General features: G+C 41.9%; 1 protein-coding gene across 1 annotated transcript in view; it reads left to right on the top strand.

The window, feature by feature from the left end:
* Nucleotides 1-22362, top strand: part of PRKCE (protein kinase C epsilon) — a 279710-nt gene extending 257348 nt beyond the window's left edge. Inside the window, exons 14-15 of the mRNA XM_072140293.1 lie at nucleotides 501-647; nucleotides 14670-22362. Of these exons, the coding sequence (XP_071996394.1) occupies nucleotides 501-647; nucleotides 14670-14816 (294 nt within the window). The 3' untranslated portion in view covers nucleotides 14817-22362. The remainder of the gene's footprint in view (nucleotides 1-500; nucleotides 648-14669) is intronic.
* The last annotated feature ends 3123 nt before the right edge of the window (nucleotides 22363-25485 follow it).

The raw sequence follows: 25485 nt of genomic DNA, 5'->3' as shown, positions 1-25485 counted from the left end.
GCAAATGAGCAGACATGAGTCAACTTCTGAAGAGAAGAGTCAAGTTTTTTCCCAGGCTGCAAGTAAACTCCGCCTCCATCTTTTGAGTGACAGTTCAGTGTCTCTTCAAATCTGAGCACAAAGGAAGTCTTCTTCCTGTCCTTACCAGAATTTAGCATTGAACACTGTGCGGGAAGTTACAAATTTTCGCACCGTTTCACACACCCTGTGATGGGCGGAGTCAAGCGGTGGTGGGTGGAGCCACACTCCGTGGGAAGGATGAACATAGATAGAAAAAGTTTAGATTTTACTGGTGGGAGGAGGCAGATTTAAGCTCACTAGGGGGTAAGTAAGGTTTATTCTGCCTATTCTTAGGAACAAGTTCCCTTTAAGAAGTGTATAATGTATCCCATCTATGGAGTATTATGTATGGTCACAGCCTACACTGTACCATGGGCACTGCGGATAAGATACATCTCAAGGCGGGTCACTTACTAATATTCCATATTTTTTCTCCACAGTTTATGACAAAAAATCCTAACAAGAGGCTTGGGTGTGTGCCGTCCCAGGGGCTAGAAGAAGCCATCAAACAGCATCCGTTCTTCAAAGAAATCGACTGGGTACTTCTAGAGCAAAGGAAAATCAAACCACCATTCAAACCACGAATTGTAAGTAGACGCTATAGAGAACTATATGTATGGACTACACAGAGGACGGGACAATTTAAAAATAATGGGAGATTATGGTTTTAACTTTTTGTAACCAGTCATAGTAAGAAGAGCAGCTCTGAAGCTCAAACTTCTGCTCTACACAAACTACGACTGGCCATACACCCTAGAATAGATGGGCTATTCCTACCAACCTTCCTCTACACCCAAGTGTCCATGTCTTCTTAGTAGGGAGAGTGGTTGAAGTCTACGATTTTTGGCCAACTTTTATCTCAGATGTCTAGCCTCATTTAGTTCACATTATTCCAAGACTTCTTCTTTTATGAAAAGTGAAGATTTTGGGATGGATTCATTGGGGCAGATTTACTTACCCGGCCCATTCGCGATCCAGCGGCGTGTTCTCTGCGCTGGATTCGGGTCCGGCCAGGATTTATGATGGTAGTTCCTCCGCCGTCCACCAGGTGGCCCTGCTGCGTTGAAGTCCGCTGGAATGCCTCGAAATACACCGGCCTATCCTGGATGAAGGTGAGTGAAATTTTCGCGACACAATTTTTTTTTTAAATGCGGCGGTTTTTCCGAATCCGTCGGGATTTCGTTCGGCCACGACCCCCGATTTCCGTCGCGTGCATGCCGGCGCCGATGTGCCACAATCCGATCGCGTGCGCCAAAATCCCGGGGCAATTCAGGTACAATCGGCGCAAATCGGAAATATTCGGGTAACACATCGGGAAAATGCGAATTGGGCCCTTAGTAAATGACCCCCACTGTATGAGGGATCCAAAAAACATCCAACAGATGTTGACCTATAAGGATATTCATCCATGTTCTGTCGAATTCTGATGTTAAAAAGGTCCTAAGTCTTGGTCACATGAGCAGAGGTCCTGGATCTAGGACCTGGAATGGAAGAAAGAATGGACTTGGTGGTAATTTATTTTGACCAATGAGTTTGCGAATATTCTAGTGACATGAGATGACGCTCATTACTAGACCTAGTAATGGTCTCCAGGGTAGACCCAGCTTACGAGCCCCCTATCATCATATATCTAAGTAGCATGCCCTTAGATATTATTGTGGCATCATCATATAGGGCACTGTATACATTTTCCAGTTTACTAATGATTTTAGGTGTTTTAGATGATATGCAAATTAGATTATCCAAGGGTGTGGCCGAACATTGAAGTGCACCCGTTTTCTTCTTTCTACATCCCCAATCACTTGCCAGTGTCGCCACTTTATACAATGATTGACATCCCCCCATAGAAAGAAGTTGTAGAAAAATGGGCAACAACAGGTTTGTCTCCACCTCTGGGCCACCTAGAAGGTCATTTCCATATATATAATAACAGAAGTTATGTCTGGGTAGCTTATTAAAATTGATTGGCCACTTATACTACAGTATACCCAAAAGGGGCTGCACATTATATTTAAACTTGTTAAAGTTTGTCAGAAGTCGCCATGACCACAGGACAGCAGGACTCAGGATTTCCTGTGACGGTAGATGGAGGAGGCTGTGTATTTATTAATGTCTACACCTACCTCCATCATGACCACTCCCATATCAATTATTGAAGGGTTTGGTGTATCCGCACATCTCTTCAACCACTGATATGGGAGTGGTTAGGATGGTGGGGGTTTCCAACAGTAATGACTGTGCGGCCTCCTCCATCTGCCAGAAACCAGGAGGACACAGGAAGTCACGTTTAGAGTCCTGCTGCCCAAGGGTCACATGACCAGCAGCTATCAGTAAACAGGTTCTTATAGGGTTTTATACTTATCTTCTTAAAGTTTAAGGGGGTTTGTGTCCAATCCCTTTAAGTATCCCACACAATGCTGGTCTTACTTGTAGGATGATTTTGGAGTCTGGGAGACCCCCTTTAAGATATTTTTAGACAAACAATAGGGGAGCCACAGCACCCAAGACCAAAAAAATCTAAATACATAACTCACACATGCGTGTGTCCTCCTATGACTTACTGATACATAACAATAAACATGGTAAGTTTCTCCATGGTAACGTCTTGTTATGTTGCCGCAAGCAACGCCGCGAGTGTCCGTTAATTTACTATTATACTTGTTGTGATGGTTTAGTCAGAAGCTTCTGCGCGCATGATGTAATATTCCCGTTATTGTAGCCTTAATCCTCCTGATATTCTAAACTCTTCTCTGCTGTTGTTCAGAAATGAGAACAGCCCTGAGCATGCCAGTTCCAGGTAGGCACTGCCAGCGATTGTTTTGGCGCAATGCCTTGGGTGTGATTAATGTTGTTTTTAATTGCATTTTGCATTTGACAGATTTTAAAGTAATTGAACTCTATTAGGTGTTTCGTTATAACAAAAACTATAAACTGATTCTTGAATCTTCCCTCTAAGATCTATATACACTCACCGGCCACTTTATTAGGTACACCATGCTAGTAACGGGTTGGACCCCCTTTTGCCTTCAGAACTGCCTCAATTCTTCGTGGCATAGATACAACAAGGTGCTGGAAGTTCCTCAGAGATTTTGGTCCATATTGACATGATGGCATCACACAGTTGCCGCAGATTTGTCGTCTGCACATCCATGATGCGAATCTCCCGTTCCACCACATCCCAAAGATGCTCTATTGGATTGAGATCTGGTGACTGTGGAGGCCATTTGAGTCCAGTGACCTCATTGTCATGTTCAAGAAACCAGTCTGAGATGATTCCAGCTTTATGACATGGCGCATTATCCTGCTGAAAGTAGCCATCAGATGTTACAGGGTACATTGTGCTCATAAAGGGATGGACATGGTCTGCAACAATACTCAGGTAGGCTGTGGCGTTGCAGCGACGCTCAATTGGTACCAAGGGGCCCAAAGAGTGCCAAGCAAATATTCCCCACACCATGACACCACCACCACCAGCCTGAACCGTTGATACAAGGCAGGATGGATCCATGCTTTCATGTTGTTGACGCCAAATTCTGACCCTACCATCCGAATGTCGCAGCAGAAATCGAGACTCATCAGACCAGGCAACGTTTTTCCAATCTTCTACTGTCCAATTTCGATGAGCTTGTGCAAATTGTAGCCTCAGTTTCCTGTTCTTAGCTGAAAGGAGTGGCACCCGGTGTGGTCTTCTGCTGCTGTAGCCCATCTGCCTCAAAGTTCGACGTACTGTGCGTTCAGAGATGCTCTTCTTCCTACCTTGGTTGTAACAGGTGGCGATTTGAGTCACTGTTGCCTTTCTATCAGCTCGAACCAGTCTGCCCATTCTCCTCTGACCCCTGGCATCCTCAAGGCATTTCCGCCCACAGAACTGCCACTCACTGGATGTTTTTTCTTTTTCGGACCATTCTCTGTAAACCCTAGAGATGGTTGTGCATGAAAATCCCAGTAGATCAGCAGTTTCTGAAATACTCAGACCAGCCCTTCTGGCACCAACAACCATGCCACGTTCAAAGGCATCAAATCACCTTTCTTCCCCATACTGATGCTCGGTTTGAACTGCAGGAGATTGTCTTGACCATGTCTACATGCCTAAATGCACTGAGTTGCCGCCATGTGATTGGCTGATTAGAAATTAAGTGTTAACGAGCAGTTGGACAGGTGTACCTAATAAAGTGGCCGGTGAGTGTATAAGTCAACCTCACAGAGTCCATAAACTTAGCCCCCCCCCCCAACCCCGTATTCCAATAAGCAATCACATTTAGAATTTCAATACAGAGTATTCTATCCTATCTGCAGGCAGCATGTTATAGAGCAGGAGGAGCTGAGTAGATTGTACATAGTGTTCTATCTACAGGCAGCATGTTATAGAGCAGGAGGATTTGAACAGATTCTACGTAATGTCGTATCTGCAGGCAGCATGTTATAGAGCAGGAGGAGCTGAACAGATTGTATATAATTTCCTATCTGCTGGTAGCATGATATAGAGCAGGAGGAGCTGAGCAGATTGTACATAGTGTCCTATCTGCAGGCGTATGAGCAGGAGGACCTGAGAAGATAGTCTAGCAGCATTATCTATATATTTGCTAAAATTGCTAAATTTGGACATAATGCTAAATGTCATCTGTGAAAAACATATTCCATATTAATCTGTTTATAAAAATGTATCACGTTTTTTGGATGCACACTGCACATTGTATCCAGGACTGATGCACATGGCACGCCTGTTTATACATGTCTTCATTGCTCAGACTCCACCTCTGCATCACCTGTTGTACTATGATGTGCCGTGCCCAGTTGGTTTGGAATGACTGGCACATGAAGTTTGCAAACATCTATATTTCTATTGTACTGTATATAAGAAATCTAATAGCCCCATTGTCAAGAAGTTCCCCGAACAGCTGTACCACATACAACCTGTGGAAAGGTGGGACACAGTTTTATGAAGAAATCATTCATGTGTTTCTCCCCTACACAACCCCTTTAAGACTTCAGCTGAGCAAGCTATTAAAATCACTCTTGGTGAAGATGGATCCTTACAGACCACATCTTGAAAAGATGGTTAGCCACAACCATGAGACATATTGGGGCACATTTACTTACCCAGTCCTGTCGCGATCCCTGTGGTGCCTTGTCCGATGAGGATGAAGTCCGCCGCGATTCACTAAGATCGTGCGCCCGATATCCTGCATGTGTCGCTTCCCCGCTCAGGTCTGCAGGAGTTCACCTTCTTCTTCCTGGTGCATGTAAGTGCTGATCTTGTGACACAATTTGAATTTTAAATACCGCGCTCAGTCCGAATAATTCGGGTTGTACGACGACCACGCCCCCTAATTTGTGTCTCATAAAAGTCGGAGCGATTGCGCCAAAATCCGATCGCGTGCGCCAAAAACCCCTGTTAAATGCGGCACAAATCGGAAATAGTCAGGAAACCCGATGGAAATTCGGTGTGCAGACCCTTAGTAAATGTGCCCCATCATGTATGATGAAGTTCTGGTTGATTTAGAGTTATAGTTGTTTAGATGTGGTGGATCTACCATAGCTTCTGTCTGGTCTTCCCACCTTCAAGTAGTAGGCTTTTACTGTTTCTTAATCTCCTAGTTTCCTTTCCCAGACCTGGATTGTCTACAAACCCTGTCGATAGTTCACCGAGTGTTAAACCCAAGTTGATATCAATCCAAATTCTCATAAAGTTGAACATTCCAAGAAATGTTTGAAGCTTCCATTAGACATCAACTATAGTTGGCCAAGCAGAAGGCAAAGAGTCCATGTATCATCTCATAGTATAATAAGAAAATTGCTATACTGATATTGTTATGCATGGTCAGCCAGAGACATGGACCCATTGGGACTGTTGCTTTTAAGGAATTACATATTCCTCATTCTTGAGGTGTTTTTATATGATCTCTGAACTTCTTGTCTTCTCGGAATTATGATTTTGGTCATACACCGTTGTATTATTTTTAGTTTTGGTGTATCTACCATAGCTTCAGTCTGGTCTTTTGGACTTCAAGTGGTAGACTTAGATGTGATAGTCTGTATTCCTTTCACTGTTCTTCAAATCCGTTGTCGGGGTCCGGCTGAATACTTCTGAACCAAATTTCCGTGAGGTTGACTCAAACTAGGAAATACTAGTGACTTCCATTGGATTTGGTGGACTGTTGTAGACCAGAAGAGTAATTATATTATCCCAAGGTATAACATGGAGATGGCTAAACTATAGGAATCTGTAGACACGGACTCATTCAGACAATGAAAGAATTGACATGAGTTGAACTAAGCCGTGGAGTCTACGGACCTGTACGTCTCTCACCTTGAGCTTCACAAGAGCGCGTGTTTCTAAAGTTTCTAATCTCCAATAGCCTCACATAATACATAGTCACATTGTAAGTAATGTTGAAAATACCGTGGACACAAGTTTATCAAGCCCAACTTCATTTTCTACTGAGTTGATCCAGAGGAAGGCAAAAACTACAGAAGGACAGACACCAATTGATCTATTTTAAGGGAAACATTCCTACTCCAAAAGGAACAATCCCTGGATCAACACCGCCCTCCAGTCCAACTCTTGTAGCGTGTTCCAAAGAATGGGTGAACATGGGTGAGCTGAAACTCATGGTCAGCTCCAGGTTAATGAATTTCCCACATTAGCAGGGTCAGGGCAGACATCAGAGAAGTCATCAGAGGCGGTGCATGGAGACAATCCATGGTGAGAGCATTATGGGAATGGGGAGCCCGGAGGATACCTCTAAAGGAGCTGTGTGATCCAATGCGGTAAGCCGGCAAGTTGTGGCAACAACATCTAATTGAAGAGATAATTGGGATAACACATTGAGGCAGGAAATGTACATCACATGTCAACTAGGTCTAGACCCAACAGTACTTATGGTCTGTAAGCAATGTGAAGATAACTCTAAGAATTTGGGTCACTTCAATGTTTATAGCATTGAGTTATAGGCAGTGTTGCAATGGCCTCCACACCTCTGTATTCTGGCCCTAAGGCTGGTTTCCTGCAAACTAAACAAGACTCTTCTTGTGTTCTCCGAAGGTGAATACTGAGAATTATTATAAACATCCGTGATGGCACCTGATGAAACGGGTTGCATATATAAACTGTTTCATGTAGATATTAGTAATAAAACATTTCTGCGCCTATCTGACACAAGATACACCCTACTGTCATGTACACCATATCACATTAAGCCCTATCTCCACCAGATTATTCACATAAGAGGCCAGGTCACTGACACCCACAAGATCAACATGTTCCTCTCCTGCTGCTTATGCCATTGTCCTGATTTTGTTATTTTTTAGCCCACCTCAGATACAACCCTGTGTCCAACTTACAATATCAACCTTCTAACCCTCTGCTTCCGGTAGCTCTTCCATAATCTAGTAGTCAATGCCCCCTTACAAAGTCAACACCGTCATCTTCTGCTGCCATTTATCCCACAAGTTCACAGATGGTTTATCTATTTAAAATATCCTAGATCTCTAACATAACAGAAGATGGTGAAGATGTCAAACATCACCCAATAACCAATGTTATGTAGAAAGCTGGTAGCCCATGATCTTCTGATCTTGATGTCAAGTATAAAAATTGCCAAATTAATACGTGATTGATGGCACAAAATGATAGCTACATCTGGTCGATATGTCATGTGCCTTTATTATTACACAACTTGATCCTTGTATGTGAATACGTAAAGGGCTCTCAAGGACCTAACCATTGATGGTCTGTTCTTAGGATACTATGGGGGTCATTTACTAAGGGCCCGATTCGCGTTTTCCCAACATGTTACCCGAATATTTCCGATTTCGCCGATTTCCCCCGGGATTTTGGCGCACGCGATCGGATTGTGGCGCATCGGCGCTGGCATGCACGTGATGGAAATCGTGGGGCGTGGCCAAACGAAAACTCGACTGATTCGGATAAACCGCCGCATTTAAAACAAAAAATGTGTCGCGGAGCTTGCACTTACCTTCACTCAGCCCGGCTCGGTGTATTCCAGTGCGCTCCAGGGAACCTCAGCGCAGCAGCGCCACCTGGTGGACGGCAGAGGAACTACCTTAATAAATCCCGGCCGGACCCGAATCCAGTGCAGAGAACGTGCTGCTGGATCGCGAATGGACCGGGTAAATAAATCTGCCCCAGTATGTCATTGGTGTTTGATTGACTCAGGTCTCCTACAGTCAGGTCACTATTCATGATAAGTCCATCTTAAGTTTGGGTCATATCACCCTCTAAATTAGGGCTTCTCTAAAATGTCAGTGAAGGACCTCTTAGTCTTCAGGAATAGATTGAAGCCTAGTCCTTGTCCACATCTAAGGAAGACTCATCAATGAGACTCATCTCACAATTTTAGAAGATCTGATTTAATATGCATCCATTATGACTTCTCAAAGTAAACTTTGATGAGTCCAAGCCTGTACCACTTCTTACTGATACAAAAAGACTAAGCCTTAGATATGGCACCACGGACAGGAGAGTCCACCATCTTGATTCTTAGAAGTGATCTCTTCTTCCAGGCTCTTATCAAAGTGCCATTAGTTGGACTCACTTGCCATCCAGACATCGCATCTACCCCATAACATATTGGGGCAAATTTACTTACCCGGTCCTGTCTCGATCCCCGATCCGGATGGTCCGACGAAGTCCGACGCGATTCATGTAGCTCGTGCACCCAATTTCCTGCATCTCTCGCTTCCCCGCTCAGGTACGCCGGAGTTCACCTTCTTCTTCCCGGTGCTTGTAAGTGCTTTGTCTTGCGACACAATTTGAGATGCTAAATCCCACGCGTTGTCCAAATCCATTCGATCGTCCGACGGCCCGCCCCCCCCGATTTGTGTCGCGTGAAAGCCGGCGCCGATGTGCCAAAATCCGATAGCGTGTGGCAAAAACCCTTTCTAAATGCGGCGCACATTGGAAATCGTCGGGTATTCCGACGATAGTGCGGACAGCGGACCCTTAGTAAATGAGCCCCCTTGTATATCTCTGTGATGCAACTTTTGCACATCAGTCCATCCTTTTGGATTCTCCCACGAGGCTGCAGACCATTGCATTCCCACAGACAATGCTCCTTCTCTCCCAAGAAGACAGAAATAAGTCTGTAATGGTCCTCCTGTGGCACATCCTATAATGTTTAATACGAAGAAAAAGGGCCTCCGGGTTTAGGATTCCTTCCCAGTTGAAGAAGAAATGGCCACTTTCATGTGGTTTCACTAATTCAAAACAAACATTGGGCATCTGATGACTGTGACTAAAGGAACATTTTGGAATTTTTGATATAATATGGAAATTACCGAATGTGATTCCCATGATAAATCTATTGTGATTGGATATCAGTATAATCTACTGTCACTTTTGAAAGGGTTGGATGACATCCGTAAGTAGAAAGATCCATTCTGTAAGGCCGGAGGCTCAGAGAGGATCATCCAAATCCTAGCAATTATACATCTGTTCTTCTTGTATAGAAACTTGTATAGACGGGAATCATGGGAATTTCCATCTAAACCATAATAAAACTATTACAGTGTTACATGAGCGGCATGTGACCTATATGTAGGCAGCATTATATAATATATGCCTATATAATTATATTGTAATATATAATTATATTATATGTTATAGAGCAGGAGGAACTGAGCAGATTGTACATAGTGTCCTATCTGTAGGTAGCATGTTATAGAGCAGGAGGAGCTGAGCAGATTGTACATAGTGTCCTATCTCCAGGCAGCATGTTATAGAGCAGGAACAGCTGAGCAGATTGTCATAGTGTCCTCTCTGCAGACAGCATGTTATAGAGCAGGTGGAGCTGAGCACATTGTACATAGTGTCCTATTTGCAGGCAGCATGTTATAGAGCAGGAGGAGCTTAGTAGATTGTATATAGTGTCCTATCTGCAGGGAGCATGTTATAGAGCTGGAAGAGCTAAGTAGATTGTACATAGTGTCCTATCTGCAGGCAGCATGTTATAGAGCAGGAGGAGCTTAGTAGATTGTATATAGTGTCCTATCTGCAGGGAGCATGTTATAGAGCTGGAAGAGCTAAGCAGATTGTACATAGTGTCCTATCTGCAGGCAGCATGTTATAGAGCAGGAGGAGCCGAGCACATTGTACATAGTGTCCTATCTGCAGGCATCATGTTATAGAGCAGGCGGAGCTGAGCAGATTGTACATAGTGTCCTATATACAGGCAGCATGTTATAGAGCATTAGGGGCTGAGCAGATTGTACATAGGGTCCTATCTGCAGACAGCATGTTATTTTTAGGGTCCTATTACTCTTATTCATTGTGTAAATAAGACATAACAGCAGGTGAGGATCTGCACCCAATAGGTAAATGGATGGTGTTGAAATATCAATGTGTTTGTAGGTAATAATATTCTGCCCTGAGAGCTGAGGACCTACAGCTGTGCTGAATACACTTGTCACTTCTATAACATGAATGTCTATGAGGAATTTATCTTCTCCATCTTAGTAATATTGTTCTGTATGTGCGGAGCCTTAGCTCAGTATTCATTTGTGATGACATATTTTGGGGAAATATGGTCTTAATAGAAAATTCTTGGAACTTGTTACTTGATTTTCCCTTTTTTGGCCACAAAGAGAGACTCTTGATCTGCTGCAGTGGCCACTATGTAAAGGCAGACATGTAGTACTGCATTTCCCCCAGCAGTGGGCGCTTCATGGTCAGCTACAAGTACAAATGCTCATAATCCAAAAAATTCAGCAATCAGTTTTTTCTTTAACTGGTGTTTAGTGGTCGCCTCATCACCAAAATATCATTTGATCAGAAAACAGGTTCTCCAATTGTTGTCTGAGCTCCTCTGTATGGCATCTATAGATACCCATGTAGTACAGATATCTACTATCAAACATTGAAATTCATTTACTGCATACTTACCTAACTATTGATGAGAACATCTATTCATTAGTTTGTAGATTTGGTATTGATCTGTTGGTTTTTCGGAACAGAGTCGATTCCAAATTTCTGATTTGCTTTGGGAGAACCCGTGTTGCCACAGTTGTCCTAGAACAGCGTGTTTTTTTAATAAAAATGTCCAATCTTGATTAATTTTTCTGTTAAGGGTTAAGTAAGGGTTAGTGTAAGGGTTAAAGTTAGAGTTGGTGTTAGGATTAGAGAAGGTACAGTTAGCGTTAGGGATAAAGTAAGGTTAGGGTTGGTGTTAGCGTTAGGGTTAGTATTAGAGTGAAGTTAGGGTTAGTATTAGGACTAGAGTAAGGTTAGGGTTATTATTAGAGTAAGGTTAGGGTTGAAGTAAGGTTAGGTTTGGCATTAGAGAGAGTAAGGTTACAGTTAGTGTTAGTATTACAAAAAAAGGTTAGGGTTTATGTTGGGTTTAGGTTAGGATTAACGTTAGGGTTAGAGGAAAATAGGGTTGGTTTTTACAATTAGAGTATGGTTAGGGCTAGCGTTAGTATTAGAGTAAGGTTTTAGTAAGTGTTAGAATAGGGTTGGCGTTAGGGTCTGAGTAAGGTTGGGGGTTAGTGTTCAGGTTAGAGTAAGGTTACGTGTAGAGTAAAGTTAGGTTTAGCGTTAGGATTACAAAAAGTTCAGGAGTTTTTTGGGTTTAGGGTTAGAGTAAGGTTAGGTTTAGGGTTAGGATTACAAAAAGGTCAGGGTTAGGGTTAGGTTTGGTTTGGTTTAGGGTTAGAGTAGGGTTATGGTTAGAGTAGGGTTAGAGTAAGGTTAGGTTTGATTTAGGGGTAGAGTAGGGTTATGGTTAGAGTAAGGTTAGAGTAAGGTTAGGTTTAGGATTAGAGTAAGGGTTAGGTTTAGAGTTAGGATTACAAAAAGGTTAGAGTAAGGGTTAGGTTTGGGGTTAGAGTTAAGGTTAGGTTTAGGGTTAGAGTAAGGTTAGGTTTTGAGTTTTGTGGGTTAGGTTTAGAATTAGAGTAAGATTATTGTTAAACCTAATCCCAACTCCAATCCTAATAACAAATTTACATAAAATTCACAAAATGAGAAAAGGGTCTTTGTATAATCTGTATTTATCAGGTTCTAGAAGGGGTTATATATACAATGGAAGAAACATTGATTTAGCCCAAATAGATGCGGGTGTAGATGGTCAACAGGACACTTGTTCATTGGGGGGGAAGGGCTGTTGGGTTATGAGTGGTAAACAGATGATTTTTGCAATGGGATATTACCACTAAATTTGCCCAGACAGACCATAGACCTCAGTTATGTCACTGCTTTCATCCCCCTTATCTCTGGGTGCTGTATTGATAACTAATAGCGCCACCTACTAACCAAAAAAAGTGAAGCATAACATTTGCATTCAGTATTTTTGATCTATAACCTTACTGTAATGTATAGAGGCTTCACATCCACCGAGGAGGACGAGTCCTGTTGTTGTATTTACTCTAGACTTGACTTTTGTGGGTAGAGGCACTTCCCTTATTCCGCAAACAAGCTGACAAAGAGCTGTGATGTTTACCCTCGGGATGATTTATGGGACGTAGCGTGATGCCTGCTCCAATGTGACTCTACTTATATAACATCCAACTCATGATCTTCTGCTGTATTCATAGTAACATGTGCACGGGCTTCATGCAACCTATTTAAAAGAATTGTCCACTTTCTACTTGGTCAGAAGGCTACTTTGAGGAGTCGCAAACTTATCCGTTCAAGGAAGGGTCCAAAATTTTTTATTACTCATCAGTGCCCCCACTGGGGAAAATAGGGATTGCAGGAAACATATGGAAAATTGTGAAGACAAGTTAGAGGAAAAAGTGTTAATATTTTGACTTTGAGAACTTTGTATATAAACTTTCTTGGCTAGAGTAACTTTTTTTTGGCTAGAGGGGGGAGGCTCCTGTTGCAGCAAGTTGTCTTACAGCAGATATGAGATTATATGGAGGCTTGGACTGGCCCACAGGTGAACAGGTGGATCCACCGGTGGGCCCCTAGATTAGGTGGGCCCCCAGGCCCTGCATAAGTAGTGCTGGACAAGGTACTCTCTCTGTAATTTATACATATATTTAGCATAGAGCATCTCAACTATTTTTTTGTACACTTTCAGTATGCATTTTAATATGAAACAAAAAGGAACAAAAAAGTGCAGAATATTTTTATGCATTTTCTGCTTTTATTCTTCTTTGAGAACCACGTGGTGTTAGTTCACTTTTAGGAATGTATATCTTAAATTCCTTCTATCCATGAGCCAGCCAATAAGTTTATTTCTTAGAAACAGAGTCTATGGAGGAGATTTCAGAATGCAGTATGATAATATGGCCACCGGGGGCACTGTTACCTTTCTGGAGCTTCTAACTGCAACACAAAAGTTACCTATCACAGATGCCATCTCATTGTATCGGCAACAAATAGAAGCACTTAGAGGCCACGGATGTTTTCCACATAATACATTTCCAAAATTTACTAAAGGGTTTGTTCACGATATGAAAAACATGGCTACTTTCTTCCTGCGAAAAAAAAAATCCCTTTAAATAAAGCTTCATTGTACGACCTAAATCTATTCATTTTCCATAAACATGTTGTTCTGGTGTCTTAATAAATTGACTGTGGAGGAGAAAGTACCCAAGGGAAAAGCGAGGAAGTATAGTAATGGAAATATAATAATGTAATGTGATGGTAAACAGCCGCGCGCTGGAATGTTCTAGAATCTTCCGCACATCCAGGGGTAACAAATGAGTTACATAAAAGCGTCTGGTGCCGACTCTTTATCGTGTCTGTTATGTAATAATGGGGACATTTAGGCTACATTTATGTATTTTCATATAACAATAGTAAAAATGATATCTATAAGTGTGAACATTATGTTATTTAACAGGATAAGGGGTAGGTGGGGGGAAGGGGGCAACTGGCAACACCACTTGATACCCCACCAGGAAGTTCTGAAGATAGGGAAACCTTGATGTGGCTGGATAACCCCTGTAAGACCCCACACTGAAGTAATAGAAGCCCCTACAATGAGACCCTTATTGTCTATACAGTCTCTTCATTGGTGGATGTCTCAGCTTTGGAACCCGTCCGATTATTAGGTGATACAATAAGACTGTAAGACGACTCCTTTAACAGGGTTTTGCAACTTCTGGGCTGGTTTGTTAACACTGAGTAAGCATTTGTGAGTACCCTACCCTTTTTGGTTCCAGTGTTAGCTCTACCAAAAGTGATGATGTAATGTACATTGTGGATTTCACAGCCAAGTGAGTCACTGGCCTCAGGTGTCACATAGGATTGAATGGCACATGACGGCTGCGGCCAGAGTATTTGACATCATCACTTCCCAATCCAACAAGACCAGAGTGTCTGCAACTGGAAACCTTGCTTTATATTTTATTATTTGACAGGGGGATATTATAAAGACAGGGGTGTAACTTGAGAGGGTGTGGTGGCAACCGGGCCCAAGATGCCTAGGGGGCCCATATGGTGTACTTTTCCTATATGAGAAGACTAGTACTATAAACCATTATAAGTGGGGGTCTTGCACACATTTTGCACTGGGACCCGACAGGTTGAAGTTACACCATTGCAAAAAGTAGTCCTCCAAGGATTTTACTTGGACCTCCCCTTATACTAAGTAACCTTTAACCCTTGAATCGTTTCTCTTTACTTCTCTTTCCAGAAAACCAAACGCGACGTCAACAACTTCGACCAGGATTTTACTCGAGAAGAACCCGTTCTGACACTGGTGGATGAAGCCATAGTGAAACAAATCAATCAGGGCGAATTTGAAGGATTCTCCTATTTCGGAGAGGAACCTATGGCCTGAAGGGGCGGCGGCGGCGCGGTGGAGTTACGACCACCACCACGACCACCACCATGCAGTAGTCCTATGGAGACATAATACGTGACTGAGATTCAGTGGATCCTTACAAACTTGTTTTACGATGAGCCTGCTACTTGTGTAAAGATACTATTTATTGTTGCTCTTGATTTTTTTTTTTTGTTTTTTGTTTTTTTATCTGAAGGCAACTCCGACTCTCTGTTCCATGGAGCCATGTAACATTGTAGCTGTAACATTCTGCTTGGTCGACCGCAAAGTACTAGACAATCTTAGAGAACCAACTTATTTATTTTTTTCTGTGTACAATAGGAAAGCAATGCAGGGTGAGTTTTAAGTATTGTTTTAAGTTATTTTAACCCTTTCCCGCTTAGACACTGTTCCCTTCAACCACTGAGACAGATGGACATGACTTAGACCTAGAAGGAAGTCTACAGAACATGTATATAGCTATATATGGGGGCGGGGACCACCTTAATACATGTCCATGTATATGTCCCCTTCCTTTATGCGTCTTCCCTTCAAAACGGGGGTCATGTGATTAGAACAACATGGCTGCCTTTTTTCATAAACAGCGCCATTCTTCTATTCTTCTTCATGGGCTGCGCACGGTATTGCAATTCAGGGCAATTCGAGTGAGATAGGGTCAGCTGCAATACGAAATATAATGAAGTGGCTCTGTATATGGAGAAAGTTGTCAAATTATATGGAAATGAGAAAAAAAATTGGCAAATTTTTCCAAAAATAGCGCCCCCTTTCACTTAAGGTTGTATCGGGTATTGCAACTCAGCTTCATTGAAGTGAAAAGGGCTCAATTGCAATACCTTACGCTACCACTGGACAGGGGTGGCACTGTTTTTTGCGAAAAAAATTTTAAAAGCTGCGTTATTCGTCAAAGCTGTCCAATATGTTGGACCAGCGGCTTATTTTAGGGACCCCCCTCTATGATGCAGATATAGAAGTAGGGGGCTGTACATTAAGGAGGATGCATATAAAGGTGTAAATATCAGTGCCACGTGTATTAGATGTGGCTCTTGTCTCGTAGTCAACTATGTTTTAAGGGCTAAATTATTTTAGCAGTTGGCTAAGTTTTAAGTGTTAATTTATGACTCTTCCTTATTACATCGTCGTCTGATTCCAAAAAAATAAATCCTCTACTGCACAAAAGTATCTAGAAAAGATCCAACCCCAGGATCTTAACTTAAAGGAATGTATTGGAAAGCTGGACTCAGTAGTTTCGTATCCATCTCCCAGCATGCATCATAAGCACCGCCCCCAACACCACTCCTTACCAGATCCCACTGACCACTCCTACAACATCTAAGCATAAAAGAATGTAGACTTGTCTTATAGTATAGGCTGTCTCTGTGCCCCCATGATAACACTTCCGTTCTTGTACAACTCTCTAGTTTAAACAATGGATACAAAATCCATCCATGTGAATGTCCGTCACCCCGATGACGTCTATGAGAATGTAGAATTTGTTTAAGGATGATTTGGATTCAGACAAGGTTCCTCTAACAGCCAGGACTGGTACAAAAGAAAAAAAAAGTGTTGCCATGGGGAAATCTAAAAAATTAAGGAGGGGCCTCATCATAGGAGGCGGTCCTCTATGTAGGACAACCCCCTAGGACCTGCTTTACTAGAGCGTCTCCCGTTCTGGAAGATTTGACAATATATTTACCGTGTCCTCTGTTCATTTGAATGACCACCATGTAATATAACATTGCAAGGAAAAAAAAACAGGGAATACATTAGCAGTTTGGACAACCCCTTCAAAGGAAATCTACCATCAAAATCCATCATGATAAACCAGGGACACTTACTCCTAGACCCAGGCACCGGGACTGTGTTATCTTCTTATATCTGTTATCCATGGCCTCCTGCCTTCTAATATCAACTTTTAAATTTATGCTAATAACCCTGAAGGACTCCTGGGGGTGGTACCAGATCCTTCAGTGCTGTAGCTTCACCGGTGAAGCTACTGCACGGTAACACCCTCATTGTACTTCTGACTCATTAGCATAGTTTTAACACTTGATTTTAGAAGGCAGGAGGCCATGGATAACAAATATAAGACGAATAGCACAATCCCGGTGCCTGTATCTATGAGTAATGTCCCTCCAGGATAATGGATTGTAAACCAAGCACACTGACATCCTGGTGTGAGCCCCCTCTGGCAGGATCCTCTCTTCTTTAAGCTTCGTATGCCATTGTTTTTAAGAATAAAAGGCTCTAAATAGTATACAAATGAGCCTGAGGGGCTCCAGGTTCCATTAAAACCTATAGAGCCCAGAGCCCCAAAGGCTCATTTGCATAATTTTAAAAGCCTTAAAAAAGAAAAAAACAGGGCATAAGAAGCTAAAAGAAGATCAGATCCTGGCAGAGTGAGCACACATTAGTCAGTGTGCTTGTGCTTGGTTTACAGTCCTTCATCCTGGTGGTAGATGTTCATTAAGTTTCTGTTGAGGCCACCCCTTTAAGCCTCTTTGTTATTTACACGAGTGAGTCGATCTCTAGTACTCCCGAGATATGGTGCCATATTAGGGAGCTACCTTTACCTATAGTGGTGTAGTGCTTCCATAATATGGCACCCAGTGAGACACAGCCTCATTACCGAAATTCTGCAATAATAGCCTTCAATGAGAACGCCTCCAACATGGCGCCATATTATAACCGAGCACACGAGGCTTTATCTAGGACTTCCCTTTTAACGTTCAATTTTCTCCATCTTAGCAGTATTATTAACGTTATCATCTAACCCTATTTTGTTGTATTGACCCCCTGACCCCTCTCCCTCCTGCACCCCTCTTGCCCTTGCACACGTCGATGAGACGAGAACACTACTGTCCGGTTTATTCTTTGATTTGTCTACTATCACAATGTGACGACATCCGGCGTATCACACTGGGGAAGAAGTGTGCGCCGATGATCAAAACTGACCATTACTGTGGGGGGGTAATCAAAAAATTCAAAAAAAGTGCGGCAGAACCGTACGGCCATAGTTGGGTTACCTTGTTGTAGACGTGCTGACAGTGTTACTTCCGTTTTTTTCTTTGCAGAGTACCCTGTGTATGTGTGTATACCTGTATTGCGATTTCTCATGTATTTTACTGGACTGAATTTTTTTTTGTTTTTTTTTTTTAAAGCAGCGACAGATGTGAATCCGCTGCTTCTTGGAAAAAAAATTCTATATATATATATATTATAAAAAAAAAATCAAAAATACTTGTGAGTGACAAAGTGGCACTAAGGAAGCTTTATTTGCCTTTTGTACAGGTGAGATTTTTTTTTGTAAATAGTGTTTTGCGGCAAAAGCCTGTGGAGTCTTATTCATTATAAAAGGTATCAACTGCTGCATGTACCGGGGAGGGAAAAAAAAAACAAAAAAAAAAACAAAAAAAACTTATAAAATGCTAGTCCATAAAGAATTTATTATAATAAGGTCAATGTGCAATACTCTGTATGTGTATTGGTTCAAGTTTCTGTGAGAGATTATTATTTTTTTTATAATTATTAATATTATTATTGGGTTTTTTTTTTGTTTTGTTTTTTTTTCAGAGATGTACACAGATATTACGCTCTACTAGATCTATTGTATAGTATTTCAGAACTTTGTAACTAAAGAGATAGGAAGGAACATTGGCTTGAAGCAACAGTTCTAGAACACACACACAGCATCGGTTTTGTTACTTTGTATTTTATCTAAATTCCCCTCGTGGGGCTTATTTATATGACTTTTTAGGGTTTTGTAGATTAGAAATTTCCATCTGTTGCTTATTGATGAATGGTTAGGGTTAAAGGGGCACTCCCATCCCCACTATATGATCTCACTTCTGGGACCCTTACTGATCCTGAGAATGAAGGGGCCACCGCACTGAACTGGCTTTGCAGACCCTAAAAGTGATAGCATTCACCCAATTGTAGCGCCCCCTTTATTTTCAGGATCAGTGGTGGTCAGACCCTTACTGATGATATAGTGATGGCATATCCAAGTCCATGCAACTATAATCCCAACTTTACTTTCTCAATAGCCAGAAATCCCAGGGCATAAAATAAAACATGTAGTGTTATAGAATATCTTCCATTATATTACACTTGCTCAGGTCTATTTCCTATAGGAAATGATCCTTCACTCACCCTTTGGCCATTATTAATTGATAACATTTTATTTGCATCCGCCCTCCACTAGGGGGAGCTCAAGATTTCACTGCATACAGCTTTATAGTAAATTGTAATGTATTCAGTGGATACAGTAAGCTCCCTCTAGTGGAGACTGAAGATAATTCATTTCATTAATGATATAGAATTTTATATCAGAATTAAGATAAAATTCTAATTCCTAAAAAGATACAATAAAGGATTAATCAGCACAGAATTTTTGATCTCCCACCAGCAAATTCCTAATGTGTCTGACCCACATACAAGTTCGGGTAATACAAAGGTCATTGGTCAGTCTAAGTCGGTAATGAGGCAAGGAAGCCAAAAACCAAGGGTGAAACACCCTCTTATGGGCTAGGTTTGCAACAATGTTCCCCTTTTCAGACAGGTGCAGGCTAAATTTGCTAGGATTGCTACTGAAAATTAAGAAAATCTCTGCAAATTTGGGACTGTAAGAAGTATGGGGCAGGCAATGTAGTGCAAACTTAAGGGGTTGTAGTATTAGTATAACTGTTGTCCATATGTTCTCTCCCTTGAGTCTCCTCGAGATGTCCCCATGACTGTGCTGCAGTATCCTGAGCCTAGGAGAATATATGTTAGGGGCAGATTTGTAGAAAATCTTTAGGGCTATGTTCAATTAACAAACTCTATGTCACAGCTTTCATTTAAGAGTCCCGAATTTGGACTTCTTGCAGAAGTTCGGGTTCAGTATTCCGGCTCAATCGGTATAAGTTGGTTGATGGGCTGCTGATTGAGAATGGCACCGATCCCGATTGTTACCCCTTTTACAGGTGGCTTTTGCCGGTGGCATTTATAGAGTTAAGATCCATGATTGATGCCACCACCGATTACGGGTGTTAGTAGTGTATTCCGGTTCATGTTCCGTTATCAGAACCGTACTTTTGTTCCAGGTTTAGCCGAACCCTGCGGGGCCCGCTCATCACTAGTTGTTATGGATTCTTCTTTTAGACGGTTTCCTAAATCTGCCCCTCATTTATGTAGTAATTGTGAAGCTTCATTATTGCACATTAATGGTACAATTGTACAGGTTTACTGAGTAAGACGAGTATTTTGCTAGCACTGCTGCTTGGGTGGGACATTAGCCCATTTTCTCCCTGTTTTCTATAAGGAGGGTTACCGCCTCCTGTAGGGTGACAGTACCTGGGCGATATTAGTATTAGCACTAGAGATTGGCACTAGATCATTTCACCCCCATCTACCGGTCTGTATAGTCTACAAAATGGTCTACAACCTCCTTGTGGCCTTAAAATCCCCTCCTGTCTAAAGGCAGCCATGGAATATAATAATCGGCCGTATTGCTGCCGTCCATGACATTGGCCACGTGAATAATCCCACCAGCAATTGGATTAGAGACAGAACTAACCCCCTAGGAGTTTGTGGTAAATGCCAAATAATTTGGGCAAACTTTTTGGACAGTTCACAGTCAACTATTAAGTGCCCACACAAGGGCAATCACCAGATTATGGAGCTAAGATTCTTCTAGGCGGAGCCACATTACGATGGTAAATGCCCACCTGGACCACACTTTGGGCCAATAGAATAGAAGTTCAATTTTCCATTTTATTTAATATTTAGAATTTGTTTTATAACTCAGGTGTAATTATATTATGGTTTTAGATCTTGAATATATTTCTAAGTCTCCATACTCATCGGGCAGATAGATGGGTTAGTGGTGAGTTAAATATTAAATTTATAAAACCTTAAAAGAGATATTCTTAGAAAGATCAACTAAATTGTATCATCTCATAAAGAAGGAGAAAAGAGACTCCTCTTCTCCGTAGGGCGGCTGATATTCATGGAAATCAATGGGCGCCCGTCGGGCATTACCTAGTAGTTCCTCCGGTAGTCGTAGCTTCTTCTCAGTGGGACGACCCACTCCTCCATTGGGGATATCCAATGTTGTTAAAACTGGACATCCCCTCCAAAATTTGAAATACTAATCCGTATTTACTGGCTCTGTATTCCCGTTTAGGAAGTTGGTCTTCGGAGCCACCATCTGATGCCTAGTGCCCCTTCCTGTAGTAGATTGGCATGGTGCACTAATATTGTATTTAAACCACATGCCTGGATGTGTCATTCCTAACGTTGCAGGATTTGATACCCTACAGATAGCATGGCCTCTAGAGGGCGCTCTTCCTTGCCTCCATCATTCGTTTCCATAGGATTAGTTACTTCTTCAGGACAAGCCTAACGTTACATATGGGCGGATGTCGCATTATATGCATATAATTATTGTTACAGGTTTACAAGGTCTCTTATTATTAGATTTGCCAAACAGCTTTTAGTAGGTCGGGCCATTATTTATATAGAAATTCTACCTACAATTCCTTTAATCCACCATTTATTTTTGGATCTGCCGCTTCAGCACAATATTTATTTTGTTTCTAGATTTTGGGATGTGTAAGTTGTCTTTCCAATGACACAAGGGCTGGGGTGTGTAGCTGTACTATCAAGTCCTGTACATATTACAGACTTGTAGCTGTAGACCTCTATCCATGCTCGATTAGACTCTGATCCTTCTCTAGAAGTACAGACAGTCTTATCTTATGTAGGCCCAAAACCCAACCAAATCCAATGTTCATAGGGTCTTCCGGACAGTAAAACTACCACCAAAGGGGGTATTCCAGGTCGGTGATCACGTAGGATGGGATGGGTATGGCCCCGTGAACTTTGGTATGACCCAAGTTGTCCTCCTGCCATTAGATAGTCTATATCTACCTCCAGTCACCACATCTACATAGGATGCCTAATATAGACATCTAGTATTGGCACTAACCATAGCGCTGTTTTTGGAAGTGTTTTTCAACCCCTTTAAGTGCTGAAACATAAGAATTAGTAGGTCCTTGAATGCCGGATTAAAGGAATTTTCTATCCCCACATACTGTATATGTGGACACGTGTTTACCATGGCTGTGATGGACGTGCTGTTACACATTACCTAATCTGTACCTTCCTTATACCTGCCATGTATACTGCCAAAAAATAATGAGATAAAAGATCTGTACCCTGTCAACTGTGTTACTAGAGATTTAGGGTGGAAACTCGTGTCATAAGAAAAAATCCAGGACCTATCCAGAGAAAGCTGAGAATTACCTCTAATAAACTACGTGCAAATAGTTCTGGAGATCTATAAATATATAAATAGAAAAGGTATTCCGTTTTTGTATTGTGAAGCTTTATTTGTACAGGACACTTTTTTTTTTTTTCTTATCGATGTGTTTTAAATCTATTGCCATTCATTTGTGTTACTTCATTGTAAACATTATTACTGTGCCAAATGTACTGTACTCGAGAGGATGTGAATGTGTATTTGTTTCAGAACCCAATAAATACAACAATATTATATGGATTATCTTTGGACTGTGGTCTCTTTGTATACAGAACGTTCTGTTATACCGGGGCTGGTTGAAAAAATTAATAAAACCTAAAAGTTCAAATCAACCCCCTTTACCTAGAACTGATCTAAAAATAAATATATAAGTTAAATCATAAACATGTTAGGTATCGGCACGTTCCTACATGTCCAGTCTATCAAAATATAGTAACGGTTATTCCCGGCATTGAACCCCATAATGGAAAATAGCACCCAAATGTCCAAAACGCCCGGGTACTAAAGAGATTGTGGCCCCCCCAATAGGTTTATAGGTTTTAAATGATCTGATGTTTAGTACATAATACACTTGTTATCGAAACTACAAAATAAGTAAACAAAAGTTATGGGAACATATATCTAAGTAGATAAAGAACCAGAAACAAGCTTACTACATAGATACAGTACCAGAGCCAAGATTACTATTTTAAAGCATTACCAGAATTGGTAGTAACCAAAATTACTACATGGAAATAGCACCGGAACCAAGTTTACTACACATCTGAAAGAACACAACCTAAATTACTACATAGATACAGCACCAGCACTGAGGTAATACATTCGTACACTACCATAACCAAGATTACTACATAGATACATTACTAGAACCAAGATTGATAATAATTTATTGTCCCCGAAATAAAATACAAGTGTTATACGCTGCTCCGATTATGGATTATGGAATAGATACAGGACCAGAACCAAACCTATTACACAGAAACAGAACTGGAACCAGAATCAAGATAATCTATATAGATATAGAACTAGAACCTAGCAGAGTGAGACAACTTATACTCCACTAGATGTATCAAAGTGTATGATGCTGTGTGATAAATCTCATAGTATAAGACTGTCTTCATGTCGCTCCTCCTTACAGGAGAAGATATCAAAGAGCACAGAGGAGATGCTGCAGATTTATGAAGAATACAAGTACTTAGTGTAAATTTGGTTACTCACACATGACATACTCGATTAGAGGTTTTCTCTTTCATTTTCTTCTTCTACCTGGCCGACATGTCAGCTTCTTCCAGCCACGACTTGTCTCTACAGATTTAGAAACATAAATATATGAGGTTTTTACTTTATCAAAATCTCCTCCATCTACTTAACACAAAGTATCTCCCCCCCACCCACCTCTGACCGGTGATCACTATTACGGCTCCACTGTAGCAAATATGGTATTGGTGCTGCCTCAGTAGCCAATGGTGACAATGCAACTACAATAGCCAATATAGTGACAGTGCCACCACGGTAGCCGATATAGTCACAGTGCCTCCACTAGCCAATAGTCGTAGGGTCCTCAGTGACCCACAGTAGCCCATAGTCATACACCCTGGTATACACAAAATATATTCCTACCCCTACTTGGTCTTAATCCAACCCCACACAAGTTTGGGCAAGACTACTGAATGATATTTAGACTGGTCACTGTTAAATGGGTAACATCATCTGTTCACTTTGTTGATACTTCCAGGTGGGCTTTTATTGTTGAAGACCAGGTTACTACTGGGATCCAAAACAGCTCGTAAGTTAAAACAGCCAAGATGGAAGGCAGATTGTACAAAGGAGCCTCCTTCTGTTTCTCTCAGTCCATTGATGGGCCCCTCTCAAATCTGTGGCTTACTACAAAAATTTCTATAATTGGATAAAAACATAATACAAAAAAAAAAAAAAAACTTTTTTCAAAAAATACCCCATATGCTTTCCACATGGTCAGCAGATTCTACCTAGGAGACAACAAGCTGGGTAGAAGTATGATATGTCCACAGCCCACAGCATCCCCTAAAGCCATAGGTTAAGACATTGTGACCACTTCCACCATCGAGGTGTCAGGAATTTTAATGAGACTCAATGTCACCTTGGTCACCAGTGTCCAGAAAAAAAAACTGGTTTTATGACCCTAGAGACTCCTATAATTGGACATATGAAATAAAGAAGATGGAGTAATCTACGTGTGGAAATACGAGGTGACCTCTGACCTAATTGGCATATTTTCCCAGAGGTGAATAACCACAATGGGCCCGGCCTATGATATAAGCCCCTCCCCTCCTTCCTGATGTATCCAGGTGCCTGCGCCAATCGGCCATTCTACGTCAGGCCTTGCCTGGTACAGAACTGCCCTATTACCTGCAACCGTTCGGGTCTGAATAGTTGCAGGCCACCAGACACGCCCCCCTTTAAACACCCCCTCACCCACTTGTCGTAGAGGTGTCTTAAAGTGGGATTAACCAGAATCCCTGGTAGTTTGCAAGGAACTGCGATTATTTCAGGGCGCTAGGAAACTGGCGTATAAGCCCTGATAAATGTCCCCCTATATGATTTGCTTATTTCCTATTGTGCTGAATTTATGCTCCAGGGCTCCATGAAAATCCCGGCCCCTCACCAGTCTCATTTATTTTTTTACTGATTTGATACTTAGGGGGATATTTATCAGGGCCTCTGCACCACATCACGTGAAGTAATCCCAAATACTAGCTTATTGCTGGCACTTGCGATTATTTTCCCCAATCCACCACCTTCGCGTCAGTGGGGTGTGAAAGGGCGTGAATGGGGGGTGCGGCCAGCCAGGAGTGGGACGGCGTGGGGTGTTGTCACCCCCACGCCTGAGCACTCGCTGTAGTCGGAGAGTTTTCACATGTGAAAAGTTGCTGGCTGCATTTATTTCTATACTAGGCAGGGCCTGACGTAGAGATAAACGCTGCACAGGACCCCGACGGATACCTCAAAAGGCCGAAGCCTCTTTATGTATCGGGCTGCACAAGAGCAGTGGCGGGGCTATCATACGCCAGCGCGCGATAAATGACCCCCTTAGTGTGTATATACAGTACAAGAACTAAGCTTTTTAAGAATGGGCAGTAGTCTGTCCCTTTTGTTGGCTCTCAGCATCGCAAGATTGAGGGCCTTTAAAGGTCCTGGAAGGGTTCTTGTGAGATAGGAGCTGGAATACATGAATAAGAAGTGCTGTGGTCAAGGCCCATCTATATAATATCTCTATAGGACAGTATTAAACTTGATCAGTGGGGTGGGCTTCCATGAGCCCGCCGGAGACTTGGACCTCGGGCAGCCCTTCATACCGCCCATATTATAATCCAATACTGTTGTGAA

Source organism: Engystomops pustulosus, chromosome 3, assembly GCF_040894005.1.
Source record: "Engystomops pustulosus chromosome 3, aEngPut4.maternal, whole genome shotgun sequence".
In the NCBI taxonomy this organism is placed as follows: domain Eukaryota; kingdom Metazoa; phylum Chordata; class Amphibia; order Anura; family Leptodactylidae; genus Engystomops; species Engystomops pustulosus.
The sequence above is the reverse complement of the archived record's forward strand: the minus strand, read 5'-3'. Positions and strand labels throughout refer to the sequence as shown.